The sequence below is a fragment of the Danio rerio genome, chromosome 5 (assembly GCF_052040795.2).
Source record: "Danio rerio strain M-AB ecotype USA chromosome 5, GRCz13ab, whole genome shotgun sequence".
In the NCBI taxonomy this organism is placed as follows: domain Eukaryota; kingdom Metazoa; phylum Chordata; class Actinopteri; order Cypriniformes; family Danionidae; genus Danio; species Danio rerio.
In genome coordinates this window covers 56208811-56230520 of record NC_141025.1, presented here as the reverse complement: position 1 = coordinate 56230520, position 21710 = coordinate 56208811, and the positions used below count along the sequence as shown (strand labels likewise).

At 36.0% G+C, this 21710-nt stretch overlaps 1 protein-coding gene across 2 annotated transcripts in view; it reads left to right on the top strand.

The window, feature by feature from the left end:
• Positions 1 to 277: 277 nt before the first annotated feature.
• The window catches only part of ccdc180 (coiled-coil domain containing 180), a 24354-nt gene continuing 2921 nt past the window's right edge, over positions 278 to 21710 (top strand). Inside the window, exons 1-35 of one of the 2 annotated variants that reach the window (XM_087254120.1) lie at positions 278 to 507; positions 637 to 776; positions 865 to 944; positions 1845 to 1954; positions 2046 to 2174; positions 2271 to 2381; positions 2459 to 2554; positions 2640 to 2803; positions 3329 to 3448; positions 3532 to 3611; positions 3709 to 3797; positions 3880 to 3999; positions 4125 to 4298; positions 7528 to 7643; positions 7800 to 7926; positions 8009 to 8051; positions 8143 to 8243; positions 8321 to 8508; positions 8732 to 8907; positions 10416 to 10596; positions 10686 to 10832; positions 10926 to 11070; positions 11158 to 11274; positions 11358 to 11456; positions 13172 to 13240; positions 14523 to 14609; positions 14695 to 14882; positions 15255 to 15319; positions 15456 to 15564; positions 16256 to 16345; positions 16442 to 16511; positions 16604 to 16745; positions 18407 to 18567; positions 18743 to 18880; positions 18974 to 19085. In XM_087254120.1, coding sequence (XP_087110246.1) covers positions 448 to 507; positions 637 to 776; positions 865 to 944; positions 1845 to 1954; positions 2046 to 2174; positions 2271 to 2381; positions 2459 to 2554; positions 2640 to 2803; positions 3329 to 3448; positions 3532 to 3611; positions 3709 to 3797; positions 3880 to 3999; positions 4125 to 4298; positions 7528 to 7643; positions 7800 to 7926; positions 8009 to 8051; positions 8143 to 8243; positions 8321 to 8508; positions 8732 to 8907; positions 10416 to 10596; positions 10686 to 10832; positions 10926 to 11070; positions 11158 to 11274; positions 11358 to 11456; positions 13172 to 13240; positions 14523 to 14609; positions 14695 to 14882; positions 15255 to 15319; positions 15456 to 15564; positions 16256 to 16345; positions 16442 to 16511; positions 16604 to 16745; positions 18407 to 18567; positions 18743 to 18880; positions 18974 to 19085 — 4144 coding nt within the window. In that variant the 5' untranslated portion in view covers positions 278 to 447. The remainder of the gene's footprint in view (positions 508 to 636; positions 777 to 864; positions 945 to 1844; positions 1955 to 2045; positions 2175 to 2270; positions 2382 to 2458; positions 2555 to 2639; positions 2804 to 3328; positions 3449 to 3531; positions 3612 to 3708; positions 3798 to 3879; positions 4000 to 4124; positions 4299 to 7527; positions 7644 to 7799; positions 7927 to 8008; positions 8052 to 8142; positions 8244 to 8320; positions 8509 to 8731; positions 8908 to 10415; positions 10597 to 10685; positions 10833 to 10925; positions 11071 to 11157; positions 11275 to 11357; positions 11457 to 13171; positions 13241 to 14522; positions 14610 to 14694; positions 14883 to 15254; positions 15320 to 15455; positions 15565 to 16255; positions 16346 to 16441; positions 16512 to 16603; positions 16746 to 18406; positions 18568 to 18742; positions 18881 to 18973; positions 19086 to 21710) is intronic. The other variant, XM_087254121.1, reaches the window with a different exon arrangement.

The window sequence follows — 21710 nt, the reverse complement described above, 5'->3', positions numbered from 1 at the left end:
TGTCTGCAAAAAAATACAATAACATTTTCACCCTTAATATAGCAGTTTCCTGCTTTGTTTTTGTTATCAACAACAATTTACACAATAATGTCAGATTGAAATGTTTAAGAAATTTAACTGGTAATGTGATCAGATTATTTTGGTTTAGATGAATACGCTACTTAGCCAAAGAGAACACAGGACTTTGCTTCCTGGCTTTCATCTATGCAGCATGCATGGCTTTGTATTAGCTCACCATTTGTTGGGACTTCTTTTGCGTCTGCTGCGTGGTTGCCATAGCAACAAGTAAACGCTGTCACAGCACACCCTTGAGATAACGCGTTACAATAAATGACACCATAAAGTTGTTAAAAACTCTTGTGATTAACAAACTAATCCAGTAGATTTTTATTTCTATACAGTTTCTAAATAGTTTCTTTTTAGTTAATCAGTTATTCTTTTGTAACAATGGCAGACACCCGTGTGCTTCCCAGTGGTAAAGTGTACCGTCAAATGTTTGACGCCCAGGTAAGCTAATAGTGCTAAGATCGCTGGTTAATTTAAGATAAGCGTTTTGCATATTACCTGCATATTGCAGGTTCAGTAATACTGAACACTTCTGGTTGTCTGGTGTGGCGCATTTGTGGATTGTGTTAGGTTCAGTTGTCGCTGGCTCTCTATGACTCGCGGAGGAAGCGCGCTGCCGATGAAGGCGACGGTGATGGTCTGTTGAGTGGAGATGCAGCGGACTCCGCGTCTCAGCACCACAACGGGACGTACAACACGGCCACTTCACAGTATGATGAGGGTTACGAGATACGATACGAGTTTAGTTTTAGTGTGAAGTTTTAAATCTTAAACTGTAGATGTTACTCTGTTTGACAGGAACTTTCTTTATTCCGGTGAAAAGAGAAGGGAAGACCAGGATGATAGTGAAGTGGTTTGTGGTCTTCCAGACATAATTGGTGAGAAATTAAAGACTTTTATTTTATTTTATTTTAAAAGGCATATAATAAAGTGTTAACGTTTAATTACAAAAACTAAAACTAAATTGTGTTGTTGTAAAAAAATAATATGTACGCAACAAATAAGAATGGGTGATAAAAATAAAAGGTTTTGTGTTTCAATTCAGAAGAATATTTTCTGAATTTGATCTAGTTTTTATCTATCTATCTATCTATCTATCTATCTATCTATCTATCTATCTATCTACCTATCTATATATCTATCTATCTATCTATCTATCTATCTATCTGTCTGTCTGTCTGTCTGTCTTTCTGTCTGTCTGTCTGTCTGTCTGTCTGTCTGTCAAGGTTGGGCGATATGACAAAAAACTCATATAACTGTATGATATAAGTCATCTTATATCCCGATAATGCTATATAAGGATAATACCATTTCTGTAAAGAAAATCAATTAATAGTTAGTTTATATTCACTACATTTAAATTATTATTATTATTATTATCATTATTATCATTATTTTACATTATAAAGTATATACTTGCAAATTCCCTCATTCACATGTGATAATATTTCTCACTTTATTTAGAACTTCAGGGCTCAAGTTAGATTGTAAATGTAGAAATATTAAATAATATTAAGAAAATCTCAAACACTTTTCAAAAACTATTGATTACAAGTTCATAATAAAACACAAAATAAAATGCGCAATGCAAACTTTATACTTTCAAGATGTAATTAAAAATGCAAGTTCCCTAACAATGTTAAAAGGTTATCAGTTAAGGGGAATCTTTATAATCTTTAAGTATAAAATGTATTAATCTATTCCCACACCTTTTTGGAATCAAAAGTTAATCTATGAATAAATAAAGTTAGCCTTTTATTATTTTGTTTTGTTTGCAGTTCCAGATAAAAAAAACTCAGACATCATTGATCGTCTTAAGGAGAAAAGGCAGAAGGATCACAATGAAGCTGTTTCTCAGTTGCAGGCAGATCTTTCCAGCATCAATCAGGTACATATACAGTGCCACAACAACTTTTTTTGTTGAGTTTAATTAATCTTCATTACTTTTCACTCTCAAATGTCCCTTATTTTACATTTAGGTTGTTGAACCATTATTTAGACATACTGGAAATGATATCTTACACAGACTGTCAGAGTATAATGACAATATTGAAAGAATTATGCAGAAGATTGAAAGCATCTGTGACTTGACAGCACACAGCTATCAGGTGAGAACTAAATGTACCAAAAACACTTGCTTTTAATTCAAAAATGGTCAATAACTGAGTTTCGGATCACTCTTGTATTTGTTTGTTTTCTTATAGGACTTGCATGAAATCAGGAACAAAGTCTGCAGTGAATCGTCCTTGAAAACAAAGTTGATTAAACAGCTAGATGAGATATATTCTGAATATGAGTCTAAGAGAAAAGCCATGGTATGTATTAAGTACATATAAATCATGTTTCCACAGTCAGTAGATAAGCACTGTGCTTATTTCTTCTACTTTTCTAGATATCAGCATTACTGAGAAAGTACACTTCAAAATTGGAGAAAATCAGTTATGTGATGCCCTGTGATGTCCACAGACTGATTGATAATGAAGCCATGGTATCCTATTCTGCTTGACAAATATATATTTGCAATTCATTAGCATTAATATCACCTTTAATATCCTTTAATATGTTCTTCACAGATGATAAACCAAGCTCTGCTAGCAAATCGACGTGCTTTGGCCAAACTGCATTTGAATTTGATGGAGAAACATTTGCAGATGGATGTTTTCCAAAGGCTGAAATGGGAGGAAAAGCTTCAAGATTGGAAAAGAATAAAACTTAATGATGCAATCAACCAGTTTAAGTATGACTGATGTTAAATAAATAGTACAAATAAGCATCAAGTTTTTAGCAAGAGTCTTGCTATTTAAAAAAAAAATAAAATAAATATGTATATATATATATATATATATATATATATACACACACACACACACACACACATATATATATATATATATATATATATATATATATATATATATATATATATATATATATACACACACACATATATATATATATATATATATATATATATATATATATATATATATATATATATATATATATATATATATATATATATACACACACACACACACACATATATATATATATATATATATATATATATATATATATATATATATATATATATATATATATATATATATATATATATATATATATATATTCCATGGACACCTGCATATTAAAATCCCATACTGTGAGCCTGAACTGACAATTACTTTATACACTGTATACTACTCAGTCTAAACGAAAGTGCAAAAATTGGTTACTGTTTATATTTATGCTCTTCCTATAGAGACTTTATGAACAGTCCTCAAGTTCAGAACCCAAAAAACATTCAAGATACTCTGGGAACACTAAAGTCAGAACAGAAAACACTGACTGAGAAACGCATCCAAACCTTGGAGGTTCTTAGGTGAGAAATTAAACTTCTTGCACTTGATTTGAGTGAATGTTTGTCGTTAACATGCTGTTTCCATGTTTTCTGCCCCATATCAGAGAAATGACACCTCCAAGAATCTCAAAGTCATCGGTTTCAGAATGGTTTTCAGCGCTGTCTGTTATCAATGAGCAGATAGGTCAGAAAATGTCTTGTTCCGATAAACCAGTACAAAAAGTGAATCCATGCTCAGCAACTCTTTATGTACAGCTGTATGATTGTTCCATTTTTTTCAGATCATATTCACGTTGCCACAATGGAAACACTTCATAAAATGTATGACAATAACTGGCAAGTGTGTTTGGCAGAGGTTGATCTATTTAAGGTGAGAAACAGCTTTTTTTTCTCATTTGGCATGACTATAAATACACAAGAGTACAACATTACTCTGAACTCTTCATACATAGACAGAGATGTCCACATGCGGTTTCACTTCGGATGAGATACAGAATTTTGTTAACACTGATGTATTACCTCTCATTGGACCATGCCAGTCACAAACGGAGATCTATTTGGAAAAACTGGATGTAAGTTTTGTTTCCTTAATACTTTAAATAGTCTTCTCTACTTCAGAAATATAAGCTCAATAAAATTTGTTTTGATTTATATCAGTAAGCTCATGTTTTACTGTGTTTATGTTAATCTTCTGCAGAAAGCTTTTGAAAGTCTGGCCAAAACTACTGCTGACGAGAGCAAGTGCTTATTCAGGTTAATGTGTGGGGCAGCTCAGCTGTGGGAGATCCACTGCAAAGGCCTGTTGAGCAGAGAACAGCAACTGCAAAATTCATTGGAGGTCATCAGTCAAGTCCATGAGCAAGAGAACCAGGCAAGATTGTATTAACTATTTTATGAAAAGGTTTCTTGTAAAGCACAGAGAGTCCAGTTCTACTCCTTGAGGGCCAGTGTCCTGCAGACTGGCTCTAAACAGTTGCAGCACCTTGAAAATGTCCTTGAAATTTCTTGTAATGGTGGATTTTCTTCAAAGATGCTATAGAATGCATGTTCAGTTGTTGTCTAAGAAGGGGTTAGATAAGTGTTGAGATTATACAAAAACTGTTTTACAAGCCCATTTATAGCCTTAGAATTTACCCCTGGGTTGTAATGGTCCAACTTGACCATATTTGGAAGGGTTGTGAATATTAATGTGCTCTGCTCTGATGTTCCCACAGCTCATGTCGTTGCCCAAAGCTCATACAGACTCTTTAAAATACAAAAACTACAAATAATTATACTCAAAAAATATTTCAACAAATTGAGTAGTTTCCTTGTAAAGCATACACAGCAAAATTTGCAATATATATATATATATATATATATATATATATATATATATATATATATATATATATATATATATATATATATATGTTAAATTAACAAAAGATACATATAAACAGATGTTATGCCTTTTATATGAAATTAAATGCATTTTTTTTATATTATATATATTTGTATATGTTCTGATGAACAAATGAGAGACCCTGGCTGTCTGCTTCACAGAACAACTTCTTTACTCTTCAGCCTTTAATCTTTCAAAATTAGAAGAACAGAGTTCCACGTACGGTACATAGTAAACATAATACAGGTTTCCATTAACTTAAAAATAATGGGAATTATCATTGTACTATCACTAGGAAATGTTTTGGCCAATCAAATGCTGCTCGTCACAGTGTGTTTTGATACGTTTGCCTTGTTTATAAAAAACATATCGGACACAATGGATGAAGTATCTGTATTGACAAGAAATTTGTACTTTTGTCGTTTACAAAAAACTATGTAAGTTATTGTATTTCTATTCACACAAAATGATTTTTTGTGCAGTTATGATATACACAAACTGGCCACTTTATTAGGTACACCTTACTGGTACCAGGTTGGACCTGTTTTGCCCTCAGAACTGCCTTAATCCATCTTGCTTTCATGTTGATGATGCCAAATTCTGACTCTTCCATCCGAATGTTGCAGCAGAAATCTAGACTTTTCAGACCAGGCAACGCTTTTCCAATCTTCTTCTCCAATTTTGGTGAGCCTGTGCGAATTGTAGCCTCAATTTCCTGTTCTTAGCTGACAGGAGTGGCACCTGGTGTGGTCTTCTGCTGCTGCAGCTAGTTCGCCTTGAGGTTGGACATATTGTGTGTGTAACAAGTAATTATTTGAGTTACTGTTGCCTTTCTAACAGCTCGAAGCAGTCTGACCATTCTCCTCTGACCTCTGGCATCAACAAGGCATTTGTACCCACAAAACTGTCACTCACTGGATATTTTCTCTTTTAGACTGTTGTCTATAAACCTTAGAGATTGTTGTGCGTGAAAATCCAAGTAGATCCTTGGTTTTTGAAATACTCAGACCAGGCCGTCTGGCACTAATAACCATGCCACGTTCTAAGTCACCTTACTTCCCCATTCTGATGCTCGGTTTGAACTGCAGCAGGTCGTCTAAACCATGTCAACATGTCTAAAAGCATTGAGTTGCTGCCATGTGATTGGCTGATTAGAAATTTGCGTTAACAATCAGTTGGACAGGTGTACCTAATCAAGTGGCCGGTAAGTGTATATAACAGTTCCATTTTCAGCACCTTCATTAACTTAATGAATTCTAATTTTATAAACATTGCCATCTTGCTCCAAACAGACTTCTGAGACACAAGCTAATCTAGGTGTGTTTAATTAGGGTTAGAATAATTAAACAGCGTGTCTGAAACTGCATTCTTTACTACTATATAGTATGTAAAAAGTAGTACATCCATATATATAGTTTTTAAAAAAGTATTGGGCGAGAGGTACCAGGATGACGAATTAACTCCACTGAGATTCTAATGCGTGCATCCAGTGCACAAGAGAATTGTTCAATGGAAGTAAAGCGACACACCTAGCACATAAAGATTATGCAGAAGTGACAGCATGGGGGAAGAAGTAGTACACTACCTGTTAAAAGTCTTATCACCTATCCAAGTTTTAGGAATAACAGATGATAACTTGACTTCTAGTTGACCATTTGGTGTTAGAAGTGGCTTATATGAAATATTACCATAGATTAACTTATTTTACCAAAACAAAAATGATCATTCCTTTATTTTTAAATATTTATTTAGAACAGTATGGTCTGACTTTATTTAGACAAAAGTCTTGTCACTTAACAGAAATAATGTACAGTATAGTATATAAAGTCATGCTGCAGTGGAAAAAGAATAAATTTTGTGTCTGACTCTCATGAGCTTGGAGAACTGCATCCATACATCTCTGCAATGACTCCGATAACTTATTAATAAAGTTATCTGGAATGGCAAAGAAAGCGTTCTTGCAGGACTCCCAGAGTTCATCAACATTCTTTAGATTCATCTTCAATGCCTCCTCCTTCATCTTACTCCAGACATGCTCAATAATGTTCATGTCTGCTGACTGAGCTGGCCAATCCTAGAGCACCTCGACCTTCTTTGCTTTTAGGATCTTTGATGTGGAGGCTGAAGTATGAGAAGGAGCGCTATCCTGCTGAAGAATTTGCCCTCTTCTGTGGTTTATAATGTAACTGGCAGCAAAAATGTTGCCCCATGCTGAATGAAACTCCAAACCATGATTTTTCCTTCACCAAACTTGACTGATTTCTATGAGAATCTTAGGTCCATGCTGATTCCAATAGGTATTCTCTAGTATTTTTGATGATTAAGGTGCAGCTTAACAGATGATTCATTGGAAAAATCTACTGTCTGACACTTTTCCAAATAATCAACTAGAAGTCAACCTATTATTTGTTGCTCTTACAACTGGGATCGAAGACAAAACTTTTGTCAGGCAGTGTACATTCAAAATTCACTCACACTGTTTAGACCATAGTTTTCTAATGGTAGTGAAGTAAGAAATGTAGTAAAATCAAATTTTGTACACACTCAGACAAAACCTGATTTTACACACCAGAACTTTGTGACACTGGGCATCCAGAAACACATTTAGACACCACTTTATAATGAGTGCTTAAATAATGAGTGCTCAATCTTTTGTAAAATTTCACTCTTTGACATGTTCACTGAACATAGAAATGTCAAATGTCTCACCCAACAGAGGAAAGAGGCCCAGCTGGATATGATGTTGGACAAACTCAGACAGGAAAGTTCAGAAGAAGCTCTGAAGGCCTCATTAGAGAAAATACTAACCTATTTGGAGGAAGTTAAGAATGGGTAACACACATTGAGATTTCTATGAATCATTTTTTGTTGTTATTGCACACACAGTATGATAAGCTACTTGAACTTAATAATGGAACAACATTTCTGGCAAAAAAGAAAGAGAACCTAGATATTTTTTGGAAATACTTTCCTGCCTTGTTTTTTAAGGTATGCGCAAACCTATGAGGAGGAAGTGGAAATTGTGGAGTATTATCCATCTACAGTACTGCAGGAACTACAAGCATACAGTCTTTCTGTTAGCCAGTTCTTCAGTGCTGAAGAGGTTTATGGTCAGGTACATATTTAACAAGAACAATGCTGTTATCTCTGTTTGTACTTGAACAAACATTATTAAAATAACCTCTTTTTTGTCATAGGACCATAAGGATTTTTGCCAAATTTATCCTTCTCTTAAACTTGGTGAGTTGAAAATGCATCTTAAGGAGCTGTATTTTGTGACTGCCTGTAGATGTAATAACTATTTATTATGTTCATGTTGATGTTTACACAGATCAAAATGTAAAAACTGGTAAAAACATAAGACATAAAGATGCACCAAAGTCACATTTCAACAATCAAGAAAACTCAAACTTCGACCTGTCCTGTGCAACGGTAAACAGGATGTGCACATGTTTGCTCATTTTAATTTTTCCATCTACATCAATAATTCAACTTCCTCTCCTTTGTAGGATGACCAACACTGTACGGCTTTAGCATTTTCATTCTCAAACACCAAGGAGACTCTGATCACTGCAAAAGGAAATGTGTACAGCTGCTCTGGGTTTCATACTACTAATGATGAGGAAGAGGAGAAAAACTTAAAGGAAATTGAATTGGTTTTGTACCCAAAAACTTTTACTGTTGAAATCCTAAAAGAGTAAGTATATATTGATAGACGGAAATACTTACGTAAGCTTGAATGGTGAAATATTTAGATAACAAAAAAAAAAACATGTTCCTGTTTCAATTTGAATTTACTTCTGCTTGCATTTTTTATTTGTTGTTTACTTTTTTATTTATATTTTATGTTTAGTTTCTAAATATGCCAAATAAAAGTTTAACTGATATTGAAAAAATTCTGTTGTATTGCCTTATCACAGAGTAAGACAAACATTTTTTAGCACTCTGGAAGAGCGATTTCACATTATTCTAACCAACACAACGGCTATTGTGGAGGCCAAGAAGGAGAAACTGAAAGCTGAGTTTGACCTTCGCGTCCAGCTACACCAAACTCGTGCTGCAAGAATCAAGATGGACATTTGCAGTGTCAGAGCAGGTTTGTGAATTAAATCACACCCAAAGCTAATATAATCTAAAATATAATTTTTCTGACTTTTAATTTTATCTTTAAATTCATTGAAATGTGTGTAATTCATTATTAATTGATTAAAATAGATATTTATTTTTAATTTTGTTAGCTGTCTATGATTAATGTGTAATGCTAAACATTCTGACATACATTAATGGTAAATTTGGTCAATGAAGTATATTTGAGTTTGTGTGTGAACTTTCTCCGGCCACTTTATTAGGTACACCTGTCCAACTGCGTTCAAGCAAATTTCTATTCAGCCAATCACATGGCAGCAACTCAATGCATTTAGGCATGTTTGTTGGTGCCAGAAGGTATTTCAGAAACTGGTGATCTACTGGTATTTTCACGCACAACCATCTCTAGGGTTTACAGAGAATGGTCTGAAAAAGAGCAAGTATTCAGTGAGCGGCAGTTCTGTAAGCGCAAATGCCTTGTTGATGCCAGAGGTCAGAGGAGAATGGCCAGATTGGTTCCAGCTGATAGAAAGGCAACAGTAACTTAAGTAGCCACTCGTTACAAGTGAAGTATGCAAAAAAGCATCTCTGAACGCACAACATGTCCAACCTTGAGGCGGATGGCCTACAGCAGCAGATGACCACCCCGGGTGCCACTTCTGTCAGCTAAGAAAAGGAAATTGAGGCTGCAATTCGCACAGGCTTACATAATTTGGACAATAGAAGATCGGAAAAAAGATTGCCTGGTCGGATGAATCTTGATTTCTGCTGTGGAATTTGAATGGTAGGGTCAGAAATTGGTGTCAACAACATGAAAGTATGGATCCATCCTGCCTTGTATCAATGATTCAGGCTGCTGCTGGTGGTGGTGTAGTGGTGTGGTAGATATTTTCTTGGCACACTTTATGCCCATAAGTATCAATTCAGCATATTGTCCACACCACAGCCTACCAAGGAATTGTTGCTGACCATGTCTATCCCTTTATGAACACAGTGTACCCATCTTCTGATGACTACTTCCAGCAGGATAACGCTCTATGTCATAAAGTAGCAATCATCTCAGACTGGTTTCTTGAATATGACAACGAGTTCACTGTACTCAGAGAACCTTCACAGTTACCAAACTCAATCAAATAGAGCATCTTTGGGATGTGGTGGAACGATAGATTCACATCATGGATGTGCAGCTGACAAATCTGCAGCAACTGCGTGACGCTATCATGTCAATATGGACCAAAATCTCTGAGGAATATTTCCAGTACCTTGTTAAATATTTGCCACAAAGGATTCAGGCAGTTCTGAATGTATAAAGGGGTCCAACCCGATACTAGTAAGTTGTACCTAATAAAGTGGCCGGTGAGTGTGTATGTTCTGATGACATCAAAAACATTCATTGGTTTAAAATGCCCTTAAATATAAAATTTAATTTGAAGTTATTACAAAGTGCACTTAAAGAAATAGTTTCCCCCCAAAAATCTGATTATTTACTCCATATTTACTATCTTATTTCATGGGCAGCTGAACTCGCACACCATCGAGAACGTGTGGATCAACACTGTAGGGGTATACAGCAGGTGCTCGAAAACTCCCAGACAGACTTACAAGAGTTACAGGTCCAGCTGAATAAACTGACTGAAGACTTTCAAATGCAAATCTACAAAAGAGAGAAAGATTTCATCGTTGGCACTAGTTCTGAAAAGTAAATAAATGCAAATACATTTTGTATAATGGTAATGATGTGTACAGTTTATGTAACAATCTGCTTTTTCTGGCCTTTTTTATTTACAGGCTAAATAGACTTTGGAACTCACTTCAATCCAGCCTGGACAAACTCATCAGTGTTATCCAGATTTCACAAAGAGACTTCAGACAAAAGATTGAGTTCAGGATGGAGGGTCTGAGGGAGTCAAATGTTCAGATAATGAGATCTTTTAAGTATGTGATCAATGTTCTCTGTATAAGTTTTTAGCATATTTTGCAATGGATATTATTAACGCCAAATGAAATAATCATTATCTATTCTACAAGATTGTTTTCTGAGGGGGGGAATTTTACACCCCAGGAAATTGAGGTCTTTCAGTCACAACTGGAAAAGATGGACAAGCGCATTGATACCGCAGAGGGGGCCGTGATACAGGACATGGAGGATAGAGAATCGAAGTGTCTGGACCAGGTTGAGATTTTCAGCTCGTAAGTGAATCACTGTGATCATATACTGCAGTCAGTGACTATCTGTTTTTTTTTTTTTTTTTTTGCTCAGGCCAAGGATATTTTCAGGAGGTTTGGGGAAAAATTCAGTTTTCATGCTAATGACCTGAAGTTTCTTGAAAAAATGCAACAAATTTTTACCAACACACGAGTCCAGATTAAGAGCGAGGTATGTTCATAGTATCATTTAATGATATTTAATTTCTGTCATTCTGTGTTCATAATATGCTGAATTTGTGCTTGTCTGTTCAGGCTTTGAAGAGTAACATGCAGAAAAAGATGATTGATAGCATGCTGCGTGATTTAAAACAAATGACTGCTGAGTATTACCAACCATGTCCTGATAAGAAGGTAAATGTCTTGAAGTGCCAATGTCTTGAGTGCATTAGTTCCCATTCATCTGTTTTCAGCATTGGTTGTACCAGAGGTATTTGTTCTATTCAGGCTTTTATTTTGTTTTTTAAATATCATAGCATTATAAAGTTTTACAAAGCATTCCCAAAAGCTGACAGGTTAAAAAGCATTAGTTAAATGTAAATATTAGTCGAAGATAACACAAATAAACACATCATGGAGTTTTGAAATGAGGGTTTTTATTATTAAAGGAAAAATAAATTTAAAATGACATGGTCATCGGTAGGAAAAGTGTTTGCCCCCAAATCTTATAACTGGTTGGGACACCTTTAGCAGCAACAACAATCTATCAAGCATTTTTGATAATTGACCCTTCGCTAAGCCCCGCCCTCCTTAGTTATTGTTGCTACGCCATGTCTAGCTTTTGTGCCTGACATGGCTTTTACAATGTGTATGCCACAGTGTCAGACATTGCCAGGGATATAATGTCATTTCTGTCGAACAGGTGAGATATCTGAGAAAGCCAGAAAAAAAAAGGACTGCAGTATGCATTCCTACAGGGGTATATTCACGACATAATAGGCAACCGATTAGAGAATAATTTAATCAAAATTGAAGCTAGCTTAGCCTGGCTCATATGCTGACCATTCAACAGCTTAGTTCATGCACAGCAGGAGAGGTGACATTTAAAAATAATCAAATAATATCTAATTAAACTGTGATTTTTCTATTTTTAGCCAAAAAGCCTGATAGACTATTGTTGTGCAGTGAAATATAGCATTACTAAACAACAAGGAAACATGCATGGACAGAGCTTTTACATAGTTCATTCATAGAAAGAGCAGCCAGAAATGGGAAACTGATGGATTTGTGCCGAATATTAGCATCATTGGCCCATAACAATGTACAGTAAGTTACCCATTACTGTCTGTATGTTTGTGTGCTCTATAAATTAATGAAAAAGAGCTGCGGGTAAAGTATATTGATCGCAAGTGCTCAGTTTGTGATCATATTTCAGTTTTTGTTCTGTTGATTTGTAATTTCAAATATTCGTAGCTTGAAATAGATGGAAATTTGACGTTCAGTAAAGTTAGCAACAGATTCGCAGATTTGTATTTTCCGGATCAATAACTCATGTCATCATGACCTATTCGCTATTAGTATGACTAAGTTACTATGGCGAAGGCTTAAACGGAGCACTTGCTGCCATTTCTCCCCTTGGGTTTTTGGTTTTGAAAAAAGGTAAAAAATTCCACCACCCTGTCCATACTTTAAGGATACCGGGTGTCAGATTTGCACAATCCATATGATTTGGCCTGTTTCCCTCGATCGAAAGCTTGGCAGAGCCCCTGTGTGTAGCTACGGTTGCTAAGCCACGATTGGTGGATGGCGTTTTTTTTGGGTGTGACTTAGCGAAGGGTTAATTTGCAGTAAGTCTGTAAGAGCTCTGTGGAGGAATTTTGGCCCACTCGTCTGTGCAGTATTGTTGTATTTCAGCCACATTGGTGGATTTTCGGGCATGAACCACCTTTCTAAGGTCATGCGACAGCATCCTAATTGGATTTAGGTTAGGACTTTGACTAGGCCCCTCCAAAGGCTTCATTTAGTTTTTCTTAAGCCATTCAAAAGTGGACTTGCTGGTGTGCTTTGGATTGTTGTCCTGCTTGAGCTCACTAACAGAAGGTTGGAGATTCATAGTTTTGTTATCACAGCAAGTCTTGCAGGTCGTGAAGCAACAAAACAGCCCCAGACCATCATATACCACCACCACGTTACTGTTGGTATGATGTTCTTTTTCTGAAACGCAGTTTACATTTTTGCCACACAAAACGGGACACACAGCTGGGTCTCTTTGTCATTTCCACACAGGGCTATGTAATTTTAGATTTTGTTTTCCCTACATAATAAAAACATTTTAAAACTGGATGATGTGTTTACTTCTGGTGTCTTTGACTATTATTTAAATTAGTTTGATGATCTAAAACATTAAAGTATGACAAAAGTGCAAAAAAAAAAAGAAGAAAAATCAGGGTTTTTTTTTTTTTGGAATAACATAGCTTCATTAAGTTTTTACAAAACAGGTTAAAGAATGCAGGTAAATGTAAATATTAGTCAAACATAACACAAGTATACACATCATGCAGATTTGAAACAAAAGGTTTTATTATTAATGGAAAACAAAATGAAAAACTGCATAGTCTTGTGTAGAAACAGTGCTTGCGCCCAAATCTAATAACTGGTTGGGCCATCCTTAGCAGCAACAACATCTACAGTATCAGGCATTTTCAATAACTTGCAATGAGTCTGTTACAGTTCTGTGCAGAATTGTTGTAATTCAGTCACATTGGAGGGTATTCGAGCATGAACCCCCTTTTTAAGGTAATGCCACAGCATCTTAATTGGAATCAGATCAGGACTTTGACTAGGCCACTCCAAAGTTTGTTTAGTTTTTCTTAAGCCAAGCAGAAGTTGATTTAGTGTGCTTTGGATCATTGGCCCACTGCAGAGAACAAGTTTTTTGAGGTCACTAACATGCAAGTCTTCCTGAAGCAGTAAAAAAGCCCCAGACCATCACACTGTCACCACCAACACCACGTTACTATTCGTATGATGTTCTTTATCTAAAATGCAGTGTGCATTTATGTCACACATAATGTCTCCATGTCATTTTCACACAGGGTTTTGTAGTTTTTGATAATTACATAATAAAAAAGAAATTCAAAACTGCATGATGTGTTTACTGGTTAAAGTATTTTACATTGAAGTGTCACAAACATGCAAATAAGAAAGAAGAAATGTTTTTTTCACACCACTGTGTATATATTTACATACACTGTCTTTGCTATAAGCCATATCTCAAACCAATCATCTGAAGCACTCATATACAAGATTCAAATTCAGGGCTCACAACAGCTGTCTTTAAAGACGTAGCATTTTTTCTTTTTAAATTATTTCCCTGTGGAAAAAAATGAATGTGGTTTTAACTTGTGAAACCTGAATGTTGTGCTCTTTTCATGTCACTATAATACTGGTCTGCAGAAAACATTTTCCATTGTACTGTAGATTGTAACCGTAGTGGAGATAACCAGTTTAACAACTTCTCTGATGGAGGAACTAAAGAAGAGGTGTCAGTACCTTGACTGCTTTTTGGTATGGCATTATATGCTGCATGACTACAGACATAATCAGATGTAATGCATATTGAAGTGGCTAACAGTCTGATCTAATATTTTAGGATGCCTCGATGGCTGCCCCCCGACCAGAGACTCCATTTCAGGGGGCTTTTGCAGTCGCAGCCCGCTCCAGATCTCGTACACAGGAAACCACAGGCAGTCCAGAGAGAGAGGGCCTGCTACATCCTAGTCGCATTGGAGCTTCTTTTCTGGATGATGCGGCAGTGGGAGTTATTAAAAGCCTACTCAAGTTAGTGAACTAAAATGAAAATTATGCCAAACCTTGACTTATTCAAAACCATTTTCTTTGTTCTCTTAGACATATACTGAAGATTGTTTGAAACCTGTTACTCATTATAGTCGTTTTTTTTTTCCTACTATTGATGTCAATGGTTCCCAACATTCTTCAAAATTATCTTCTTTTGGGTGAACTATTCTTTTGAAATGTTAATTGGGGTTATTATTGTCAACTATACATTACATTGAGAGAAATAAAAAAGCAAATAACATAATTACCAATTATGTTTGTCAATTTATTTGGGCAGTTATTTGCTGTGCCCACTGATATAGGAACACATTACATCATGATAAATTTAAAACATTTTCTATTACTTGTGAACAGGGTAGGTAAAGCTCAAAACCTCAAGGAAGACAACTGTGACTCAGCAGAACAACGTGCTTCATCAGGTTACATTGTTCATGTGTCATCATATTTTTATATTTACTGTTATTGTGGTCAACTGCAGTTTCATTCGTTTGCCTTTTCATATTAGGTGACTAGTTTTGTATTTTATTCTAACAATTGAAAATCCTTTGCCTTTAGCAAGGTTAAACTCACCCCATGGATCAGGTCGAAGGTCAGGAAAGAGTCTCAGTCAGTCTGGAATAGAAACTGTCCGCAGAAAGTCAGTGGAGTCAATAAACATACAAAGGTATTACCTTTAATATGTCATGAAAGAGATTTCGGAAATGCAATTAGAGAAGTGGTTATCATGAGCAAATCTGAACACTACCCTATCTGACAAAAGTCTTGTCACCAATCCCAGTTGTAAAAACAACAAATAATAACTTCTAATTGATTTGAAAAGTGGCAGAAGGTAGATTTTTCTGATGAATCATCAGTTGAACTGCATCCCAATCATCACAAATACTGCAGAAGACCTACTTGAACCCGCATAGACACAAGATTCTCACAGAAATCAGACAGGGTTCCAATCAGGGTGACTAGACTTTATATTCTATACTGGACAATATTCCTGTTAAGTGACAAGACTTTTGTCAAAGAAAAGCCAGACCTTACTGTTCTAATTAAATAATTAAAAATCAAGATATAATACGATTTTATTTTGGTGAAATAAGTAATCTAGAGGCCTTGCTTTTCGTATAAGCAACTTCTGATACCAAATGATCAACTAGAGGTCAAGTTATTATTTGTTGTTCTTAAAACTTGGATAGGCGACAAGACTTTTGTCAGGTGGTGTATAGCTATAGTGTTCTACATCCTTTACTGTAATAGTTATTTCAATTCAGTGTACATTTAAAAATGGACCTGCATGTGTGTTATTTTTCTTGTTAAATTTTTCTTGTTAAATTAACATTTTTAAATGTATTTCTTTGATGCAGTTCTGTAAGTGTAAAGAGGTTGCCAAAACTCAACCGATTTGACAAGAAGTACCTTATTTTTGGCTCAAACCCCGAAGAGCAGAAGAACAGGTAAGTGCAACTGTGGTACTTATATATGATATGTTTTGCTTTGTTAATTTCATTTTTTTTTTTTTTATGATTTTTAAAACTATATTTGTTTCTCAGTGTTTGCTTCAAAACTTCAATTACTGGTATTCTGTGGAAAGCCAATGATATTCTTCTCATGGTGGCTGAGGTACTATAAAACATTACAGTTTGTATGTTTTTTTTTGGTCTATATTGTATATTTTTTTGTATGTAATTTACTATTCTGTAAATCACAATTAGGAGTTCTATAAGAAAGAGCGCCGCCCTATCACTCGTTCCGAGCAACTGCAGGAGACGTTTGATCAATGTGCAGAGGAGATACAGAAAAGACTTCTGGTCTACCAGAGCCAAGCACATGACTACCACAACAGCTGCCTGCAAGGTTCATTCTTAATGTTACTTGGAAAGGAAAAATATTACAATTCATTTTAAGATATGATAATGTCAGTATTGAGATGGCTAAGTGGTTAGCAGCATGGTTGCCTCTTAGCTAGATGGTCGCTGGTTTGACGCCTTTCTGTGTGGAGTTTGAGTGTTCTCCCTTTGTCTCTCTTTGTGGGTTTTCTCTGGAACTTCCAGTTCCCCCCACACTCCAAAACATACGGTATAGGTGAACTGGATAAAGTAAATTAACTATTGTGTGTGAATGGGAGAGCGTGTTTCCCAGCATTGAGGGTTGTACTCAGTATTCCATCAACATACAAAAATTTAAAGGTCTCAGCAACTTCCTGTTTACCCAGACTTTAAATAAGATAAATAGTAAAATCTATGTATTTTTATTAAATAATAAAAAGATATCTGAAACCCCTCCTGTAAAACCTTTTAATTTTAACAAGTGAACAGTTTAAACCTGAGTTTAACCAATGTTCAGATTTGTTTTATTTATGCCAAATAGTGCACATTTTCAATTACATGTTATATAAAATATATTTGTTGTTATGCATCTTGTAAAAAAAGCTTAATTTAAAGACACTTACGAACAATCTGGTTAAAATATATTCTAGAGTCCTGATGTCAAAACCTAGAAGACTATATCATGACTAAATCTTTGTTTTTTTCCATGATTAAAACCAGCTAATCATAACTTGATACTCTGTTATATATATATATATATCTAGGGTTTACAGAGAATGGTCCGAAAAAGAGAAAATATAAAGTTCTGTAGGCACAAATGCCTTGTTGATGCCAGAGGTCAGAGGAGAATGGCTTGACAGTTTCAAGCTAATAGAAAGGCAACAGTAACTGAATAACCACTCGTTACAACTGAGGTATGAAGAAGAGCATCTCTGAATGCACAACACATTGAACCCTGAGGTGGACGGGCTTCAGCAGCAGAAGACCACACCGGGTATCAATTCTGTCAGCTAAGAACAGGAAACTGAGGCTACAATTCGCACAGGCTCACCAAAATTGGACAATAGATGTTCTTGCCTTGAATCAACGGTTTAGGCTGGTGCTGTAATTGTGTGGGGGATATTTTCTTGGCACACTTTGGGCCCCATTAGTACCAACTGAGCATCGTGTCAATGCCACAGCCTACCTGAGTATTGTTGCTGACCATATCCATCCCTTCTTGACCACAGTGTACTCATCTTCTGATAGCTACTTCCAGCAGTTCACTGTACTCCACAGTCAGCAAAACTCAATCTAATAGAGCATTTTTATATATATCAAAATATCACAAAATTAAGTTTATCACAGTTAATTACGTATAAATAAAAAGAAACACACACAATAAAGCGCATAGGAATATTTCAAGCCAACCAGTGCTGAATTATTATCTGGGTTTTGCTTCATAGCTACAGCTAGACATCAAGATTGTGGTATCTATTCATTGAATGTTTCACCCTATTCACCTTTAGGGTCTTCTCTTTTCTACATAAATAGTGGAAATAAAGACTGTGGATTTAAAACAGTGTTTTTGGAATATCAATTTCATGCTGCCCTGCTATTACTGTAATAAACAATAACATAGATCTGGTTACTCAAGATAATGTGCATTTATGTTACATAACAATATGGAACTGCTTTCTCTCCGTGTAGAATTTCAGCAGCAGTTGAAAGCCATTGAAGAGTTTCTGTCAGGTGTACCAGAGATACTTTTCTCTAAACTGAGAGATCAACACCTTGAGGAGCTAACACAAAGCATGATACAAATTCAACACCGATTCAAACTAGTTCAAAAGCAAAGTGAACAAAACAGGGTAAGTGAACAAATGCAGAACAATGGTGATGACAGAGAAAAGTTCCCCATAAGTTTCTCGCATGTTCCTCACTGGGGAAGAAACCAATAACTGTCATGTCACAATATCGACTGTCTGCTTCATATATTTGTTAAATATTAAAGAAGTTTCTGCTTTTTGTGGTCTGCTGTAATAGAGAGAGCATAGTGGTCAGTTGCGTGTGCGTCTCAGTCACCCGGCTTGTGAGAGGGAACTCAAAGCGTTGGTGGAGGCTGAAGAGCAGAGACAGAGACATCACAGAGAGGCCATCCAGCATACCAGACAGGAACTTCAGGTTACTCAGACCTTCAGACTTGAGCTCACTAAGTCATTCTTCTGCCTTTGTTGCTTTTTTTGAGTGACTAAACTTGATTTTGTTTTTGGACAGGCCTGTGTCATCAAAAACGCAGAGGAATCTGTCACTGCTTTTGCCAGGTTGGCAGAGGCCCTGCTATTTCAGTTCGACAACCTCATTACCATCCATGAGGTTCAAGTGGGACGTAAGTCTATGTGGTTACACTATGGGAATGTAAAATGATGCCTCACCACCAGTTTGACATAAGAAGTGCTTTTGTTAATATATATATATATATATATATATATATATATATATATATAGTTATTTTTTGGGCTGTATGTATATATATATATATATATATATATATATATATATATATATATATTATATATATATATATATTATATATATATATATATATATATATGTATATATATATATGTATAAATATATATGTGTATATATATGTATATATATATATATATATATATATATATATATATATATATATATATATATATATATATATATATATATATATATATATATACACAGCTCAAAAAATAACTACAAGTCAATCACACTTTTCTGAAATTAAACATTAAACTGCCCCATTTAGGAGAAAAAATGGAACAGATTCAGGTTGTGCTGCCAAGTCATAGAGAATTAGCAAAACACCTCTAATAAAGGAGTGGTTCTGCAGGTGGTGACCACAGACCACTTTTCAGTTCCTTCGCTTTCTGGCAGATGTTTTGGTCACTTTTGAATGCTGGCGGTGCTTTCACTCTAGTGGTAGCATGAGATAGTCCACAACCCACACAAGTGGCTCATGTAGTGCAGCTCATCAAGGATGGCAGATCAATGAGAGCTGTGGCAACAAAGTTTGCTGTGTCAGCGTAGTCACTACCTGGAGACAGGCCAGTAGACTTGGAGGAGACAGTAGGAGAGCAACAACCCAACAGCAGGACCCTACTTCTGCCTTTAGGAGGAATAGGAGGGGCACCGCTAAAGCCCTCCAGCAGGCCACAAATGCGCTAGTGTCTGCTTAAACAGTCAGAAACAGGGTGTGATCGCCCGACATCCACAAGTAGAGAATCTTCTGCTGCCTGCAACATCCTCTAGCATGACCGGTTTGGATCAGTTATGGTGTGGGGTGGCATTTCTTTTGGAGGGCCCCACAGCCCTCCATGTGCTCGCCAGAGGTATCCTGACTGCCATTAGGTACCAAGATGGGATCCTCAGACCCCTTGTGAGGCCATATGCCGGGGCAGTTGGCTCTGAGTTCCTCCTAATTTAAGACAATGCTAGACCTCATGTGGCTGAAGTGTGTCAGCAGTTCCTGCAAGACGAAGGCATTGATGCTATGGACTGGCCCGCCCGTTCCCCAGACTTAAATCCAATTGAGCACATTTGGGACATCATGTCTTGCTCTATCCATCAATGCCACGTTGCACCACAGACTGTCCAGGAGTTGGCAGATGCTTTAGTCCAGGTCTGGGAGGAGAACCCTTAGGAGGTTGTTGCTAGATCGGATACAGTTGTGGCCGGAAGTTAACGAGAATTATTTATATTATTTATTGAATTTCCCATTTATTGTATTTTATTGACGTCTACCCCTACCCCAACCCTAAACCCAGCCATCACAGTAATGTAAAAACAGTAGTTGTACCAAGCATTATTTATGTTATCTATTAAATTACCAAATAAATTGTATTTTTTAAAGCTTACTCCCTCCCCAACCGAAACCCAACCGGCAGAGTACTATAAAAATATTAACTATTGTTATACAGTGTTAGAAAAAAATGCTGCTTTAATAATGTGCATATCACACTTCCGGCCAGCCGCATATCTAGACTTTACCCCCTTAGGAGAGCATCAGGAGCATACCCAGGCTTTGTAATAATATGAATATATCTTAATATAACATTCATAATATATGACTATTATACTAAGAATATTTTGTTCATTCAGATCTAGGATCTGTTATTTTAGTGTTCTCTTTATTTTTTTGGAGCATACAGGTTGAACAATGAAACGTATGGTGTAGGGCCATTACAGCATCAATTCATATTGGGAATGACAAATATAAGTCCTGCACAGTGACCAGAGGAATTATAAGCCATTCTTGGTTAGGTCACTACATGATGCTGGTGGAAAAAAAAAACACTTCTTGACTTGCTCCTCCAAAACATCCCAAAGTAACTCAATAATATTTAGATATGGTGACTGTGCAGACCATGGGAGATGTTCAACTTCACTTTCATGTTCATCACACCACTTTGTCACCAGTCTTGCTGTGTGTATTGGTACATAAACATCCTGAAACATTGCACCGCCTTTAGGATACAATATTTGAACCACTGCATGCACATGGTCCTCCAGAATGGTTCAATAGTTCTTGGCAGTGATGCACCCATCTAGTACGGTTCAAGTATTGGGTCTAAAGAATATCATGATATTGGAGCTCAAAGCATCACTAATCCATCCTCCTGCTCAACTATGAGCATGTAGCAGTCTGGGTGGTACGCTTCTTTAGGGCTTCTCCACACTGTTACTCTCCTGAACGTGGGAAAGACAGTAAAGGTTGACTCATCAGAGAACAATACATGTTTCACTTTGTCTACAGCCCAAGATTTTCACTGCTGGCATTGGCATGTGTGACCAAAGGTTCACCTTTATCACTCATTCACCTCTTTTTCAGTTTGAGAGACCATAATATATCAGCATTTATTTTGTATGCCTTGTAAAGTGTCTGATGATTTAAAATAATAATTTTCCTAAAACGTATCAATGTAATAATCTTTACCAACAAAAATACTGTTTCCCA